This window comes from Haemaphysalis longicornis, unplaced genomic scaffold (assembly GCF_048455015.1).
Source record: "Haemaphysalis longicornis isolate Haplotype H1 unplaced genomic scaffold, Haemaphysalis longicornis Haplotype H1 scaffold_3, whole genome shotgun sequence".
In the NCBI taxonomy this organism is placed as follows: domain Eukaryota; kingdom Metazoa; phylum Arthropoda; class Arachnida; order Ixodida; family Ixodidae; genus Haemaphysalis; species Haemaphysalis longicornis.
Genome location: NW_027526335.1, coordinates 25,200,733 through 25,206,732, shown reverse-complemented (window position 1 = coordinate 25,206,732; position 6,000 = coordinate 25,200,733). Strand labels below are relative to the sequence as shown.

The 6,000-nt window shown below is 47.2% G+C and overlaps 1 protein-coding gene across 3 annotated transcripts in view; it reads right to left on the bottom strand.

Moving 5' to 3' along the window:
* Window positions 1-852: 852 nt before the first annotated feature.
* The window catches only part of Ndf (Nucleosome-destabilizing factor), a 114,680-nt gene continuing 109,532 nt past the window's right edge, over window positions 853-6,000 (bottom strand). For all 3 annotated transcript variants that reach the window (XM_077702667.1, XM_077702668.1, XM_077702669.1), the window contains one exon: window positions 853-2,584. In XM_077702667.1, coding sequence (XP_077558793.1) covers window positions 2,510-2,584 — 75 coding nt within the window. In that variant the 3' untranslated portion in view covers window positions 853-2,509. The remainder of the gene's footprint in view (window positions 2,585-6,000) is intronic.

The following is a 6,000-nucleotide window of genomic DNA, read 5'->3' as shown; positions in this document are numbered from 1 at the left end:
GCCTAACTGACCTGCCGCGACGCCACATGACTGGACGTCTGTAATGGGGCCTCTAGTTCCATTTGACTGCATCACTTGAATGCCAACGTGCAGTTAACACACTGAAAATTGTTTTATTGTTGGCCCGTATGACGTCATTCTTGCTCATAACACGTCACTGTGGCGCAAAATTTGAAAGTTTTTAAATACTTCTTGCTTTTTTTTAGTTAAAAAAACATCCTTTGTGGCTGTAATGGAGCCGAGTGAGATACTAAATCCTAGTTCTTTCAAATTGCAGGAAGTTGTATTTTCTCTTCATGGCTCCTTTAAGTGGTTGCAGAAATTGTAACCATAGAGCTATTTAGGCTTTTGGTTCTGTCACAGAGCGTTACTAGACCGCGCGCACGAGTGTGCGCCTCATGAGGAGCTCCCGGCGTTGGCCAGCTCGACTTGCTCAACAACACTCTGCCCAGCGTTCGTGGTGCGATCCCCCTCACCAGTTCACGTGTGCTCGCGCTTCAAGTGGGAAAGCTAACCTAAAGACACCGAATTCGCCAAGCCAGTTGCCGCGGTTTCTAGCGCGTGCTAACGTGGTCCACTTTGGGAGAGATGTGAAAGGTTGCAGAAAAAACGATCCGGGCCGGCCAGTCACGGAGAGCTTTCAGTGGCAAGTTCGGAAATCCACATTAGTTAAACAGCCAGGTCTCCGACAAAGGGAGAGAAGCCGCCGCCAGCTCTGCTGTTTCTCCAGCCTTGCACCAGCAGTGCAAGCTGCGCCATGTTCTTTTTTTAAACTCTTGGTGGGTGCCACCTGGAAGACCATGCAGAGAGAGACACTGACCACCGATATTTAAGGCAAAGGTAAACAAGGCATTTTAAAACAAAGTGAAGATGATCGTTTTTATTTTCTCTGTGTGACATGGCGACACTTTACTGATGGAATGGGGGTGTAATAAATGACATGTATAACAACAGCAGCAGCTGCAGCAGCAGGAGGGCAACGTCTTGTCGCACTGCTGCACGCTTTTTAAAGAGCCGGGCCACGCTGACTTGCATATGGGGCCAGTTGACACATGTGGTCCACCCCGAGGAACTTGCGTACAGTACAAAGTGTGTGTGTGTGTGTGCGTTCCCCAGCGATGGTACGCGGTGCAATGAAGAGATGAGGGAGATCTTGTACTCTTACAGAAAACAGCCAGGCATTGCGCCAGCCACGTAGAGAGACACTTCAGTCGTCGCACAACTCGAGACACGCCACTGCCAGCCTTCCCAGCATGGAAAGAGCCTCTTGCAACGACTGCCCATTAAACAGCATTCTTCTTCTTCTTTTTTTTTTTTTTTTTTTCGAGAAAGGGATGCGGCTTCTAGGCCGACAGCAAACTGCAAAGACTGCACACCAAAAATCAGCAAAGGTAATCTCTCCAAATGAACCCAACTGCATTTTACTGGCAACAAGTTGAAAGCTTGTACAAGCTATAATAAATGCATTAAGCATAAGGAAAGAAGAATGTGTAAATAGGGCTACTAAAAAAAAAAAAAAGTGTTTTCCCAAGCTTCTAGACCCAACCAGTCAGACGCGTAGCATCGTCTTACTAAGGCTTCTAATGTTTTTGAGTCCATCGGTTAGGGTCAGATGCACAGCATCGTCGTACAGTTTCTTGCCCAAATCCATCAGATGCGCAGCATCATCGTAAGGCATAAGCACGCAACAAAGATCTACCAGCAATGCTTTCAACAGCTGAAAATGCGAAATTCATTGAACAGTTGGACTTGTGACAGCGCAGAAGGAATTCATCTTAACAACAATAATAGTAATAACCTAAAGAAAAAAAGAGAGAATAAACCAGAGCTATTTTTTAACAGCTTAATGCTTTAACTTTACGCTCTTCTCAGCTTAAGAAGACAATAGAAAAGCCCTAGCGACTGCAAAGCAAGAGGGGAAAAAAGCGTTTAATTATGGTTCAACTATTTTTAGCAGCTGAATGCGTTACGTTTACTACACCTTGTGAGTGCAACAAGACAACGCAGGAGCATTAGTCAATGTAAAGAAGCAGAAATTGAAACAAATTACGTTCGGGTTCAGGCTTTTCGGAAGCGAAGCTGCCGAGCGGCAGAACCATACTCTCGTCATGTAGCATTAAAGCTCATACAAATCTAAACAACCCGAAAAAGTAATCGCTAATTGCATTCTCAGTAACCACGTGGCCAGGCAAAATAGACGAAAATGTAGTTTGGGAGAGGGAAAAAAAAAAAAAAAGTCTACCAAGGAAAGTGCCAATCTGTAAGGAGAAAGACGCCCGCATTCCCTTTAGAGGACCAGTGGCGGTGTGCTCCCACCGTACACCACCCCAGCTGCCTGCTCCAGGGCTGTGAATGGCCAGAGGAGAGGCAGCTTGCGGAGGAGTTGTCTGGCTCAGCCCCGAGCTGTGCGCACGGCCTGCAATGCCTGCGAGCGCCTCCCTCCCTGCGCCTGTCTGTGTGGTGGTGGTGGTTGCCCGACTGGCACGTGTTGTGGCGTCCCCTCGCTGCTTCACAGCCGAGTCCGGATGTAGACTGCCGATGCGTCGTGTTCCGCATAGCCGTGCTTCTTGGCGTGCTTGAACACCTGGGGGAGAGCAGAGAGAGAGGAGAGAATAGGTGAGGCACGACACGCATGAGGACGTCACAATGCGAAATTTCCAGCCGCCGGAGTTTCCAGCTGGATTATGGAACCGGAAATTTCTTCCAGCTGGAAAGCAAATTTCTAGCTGGGATATTTCCCAGCTGGAAGAGATTTCCAGTTCCATAATCCAGCTGGAAATGGAAACCTTTTTCACCTGGGATTGCAGCATCAACAGAAGATATCAACCAGTCACTAGCTTAGACTGACTCACAGAAACTATCTGCTCCTGTGTGAGCAATAAACAGGCCATGACAGCAGACACTTGAGTTGTAGATTGACGAACAGAGAGACATATCCACAACAAGGAGAGAGAGAGAGAGAGAGAGAGAGAGAGAGAGAGAGAGAGAGAGAGAGGGAAAAAAAAAAAAAAAACGGCCATCTTTATTAACGTGAAACCTGATGGGGCGGCGAAGCATGCAGTGTACAAGTGTGTTTTTGCCAACGGAGATGGAACCGCTGGGGGGCAGAGAGGTATGCAGCTTTGCTGTAAAAGTCACTTGTCGTTGAAGCACAGAGCGTTCCAGCGCGAGGCGTAAACGAGTGTCCCGGTGTGTTTTTAGCACGCGTTACACTCTAGCGCAAGGCGTAAATGAGTTTCCCGGTGTTTTAGTACCGTGACTACATGAGACGAATGACGATTACGAAGATGACGACAGGAGACCCCAACAGCCCCAGCCCCTAAAAGCGCGTACAGAAAGGGTGCATACAGAAAGCCCTGCCGCGAGCTGCCAGCAGCAGTGGCTGCGGTGGTGCTGCGTGTGCTCCACTGTCAACCCAGCAGCTCAGGTGGTGTCAGCTCACAGCGCTGACACCACCAGCTCCCTTTCTCTCTGCCTGATGCGTCTCGATGCATCCCATCACTGCTTGTATGCATTAAAAATGGAGTGTGATGCAAGTGCAGGGCTAAGTAGGTGGTAGAAGAGGATGGAGTGGGAAGGACAGTGGCAGAGTGCCCATACCAGTGCACAATAAAAGCAGCGACACACATTTGCTCAAGGGAGCAAATGCGGCCACCGAGATGGTTGGAGCGTCCAGCACCACGGTTGGCACGGCGTGCGAGAGGCGTGCAAGAAACGCCGTGCCGTGGACTCCTGAAGCCAGAGCAAGGCATGCATTATGTCCCTCTTACAAACCTGCAGCTAAATATATTGCGTGATAAAACTAGCCTATGCATTATCAATGCCGTTAGGACCGGCAATTTAACAGTGCCATGCCCGCCGAGTTGCTAAATATACATTTGCAAATGCAGTGCAACTGCAAAATGCAACTTCAATAATCCAAATTTATGGGTAATTTAAACCGTACGATTTGGTCCGACCAAGTTGCATACTAACTTGAATGCAAGTGGCCTCTTCCACGGATAATTCGAGCAACGCATTACTGCCACAATGGCTTCGCAGCTCGTACATGGCCAGAAAAATGCACCCACAAGAGGCTGCGTCGCCTCCGAAAAGGAGAAGAGAAACAGACAGAGGAGTTAAATCAGCAAAAAGCAATCTAAAACCCTTATGGCGGATGTTTCAAAAGTTTCTTTGCGGACCATGCCGATGTGAACACGAGTTCAGGAGGCAGGGCAGGCTGACAGATGGCATGATTTCTGAGGTTAGAAGCGTAGAACCTGCTGCTGCCAGTGACCACACAGGGGGGACGCAGCACCAGTATAGCCATCGCTCTGAAGTACCGTATTTACTTGCACAATTTTTTCCCACCCCCCAGAAAATTCAGCATGAATTTGGGGGGAGAGTTCATTACGTACGAAAAAGTCGCAACATGAATTCTTAAAAGTTGAAATTTCATACAATAAAGATGATAAGAGAAGCGTTGTCAAAGCTTTACCTTTCCGTAAAATTGATGTAGGTAATTATGTAATCAAATGTCTTTTTTATTCCCTACCATTGGTGTTCTTTAAATGGAACAGATGATTGGCTACATGAGCACTGCTTGGAGCACCAAAAATGAATTAGGGCACACTTTCCAGCTTTTGGAGCAGGTTGTTTCGGACCACTTTAATTGTCTTGTGTAAGAACTACTACTCAGAAAGAAAAAAAGTTTTTAGCTGGTTTTTCAAAAAACTTATTTCAAGCACGGAAACACCAGTTCAAGAGAACAAGCTATGTACAAGCAAAACAAAAGCCTAGTTATCAGCATTATAGGTTTCGGACTTCTTTTTCTGCAAACAGTGTAATTTTGACAAAGGTTCTAAGAACTTCCTCTGGCCCTCCTTCAGAAGACCCTGGCCACTTTGCAAATCAGTGAAGCATTTTTTGCTCATGCCTCTCGAGATGAGATCAGCATTGCTCGACATCGTCTTCGCTGAATCGATTCCAACCTGTAATTCTTGCTGTGTTCCGGCCTTGCTTGTAGCATTACAATCACCTGGCTTTGATTTCTTGTTGTGCGATTATTCCAATGCTTGGCCTTCAAGTTGCTGCATCGGACGTTTCCGTGAGCCCTTCACGGCTCTGATGAGCTCTCCACTCAGGGCCCTGCTGCTGCAATGCGGCCAAATCTTTCTGAGAACGACATCGTAGACCGAAGGCCGTTGACCCTTGAAATGGAGAAACTAGTTTGGTCCCGAAGCACACGCCTAGTTTCACTGAAGCCCCTCTCTACATCTGTGTTTCCATGCGAGAGGCTTAACAGCACTCTTACAAGTGCTCCCAGTAATGGGTACCTTAGGGCCCCATCACCTAGCTTCAGCTCAAAGACCTGCCAGAAGTCGTCCAGTCGATCAAAAGGGCTGTATCCATCCATGGAAGAGGACACCTAGTGAGGTGCAATTATTGAGGAAGCTCTAAGCCAAGTTCCTCATGGATGCAGCAGAACCTTCTACACTGAAGAGGCTTGCTGATGCAGCTTATATTTTAAAAATGGAAGCCTAGAGAGCAGGTATCCAGTGACCTTTAGACTCCTTGCTCCTACTCAAAACTTTCTTTTCATGCGGTGCCCAGTCAGCGAGGGCAGCTGCAGTATCTGCGTTAATTTCAATGCGCTTCCTCCAGTTGGATGGTAGATGAATTTCAAGAAGGTCTCCGGACTTTTCTCGGCAGACTTCTCGGCACAAAAAACGTCCAAGGAACTTCTTCATCAAAACTTCCATCTCAGAAAAGAGGATGTGTTGCAGTGGCTCTGTTTTTTGGACCAAAAACTTAAAGGACAAGTAAGTACAGTTGCGCAAGAAAAGTGAGTTCGACAGAAAAGCTTTATCTGTAAGAAATAGATTCAGGCGGTTATAGAGCACACCACCACGAGCATATCGACCTGACAGCATTCCTTTTTTCATAGCGTTTCGTACTAATATATACTAGAGGAAAATCTAGAGCTGCAATCGTGGGCCGTTGTGGGTGCCGCCATTGCAG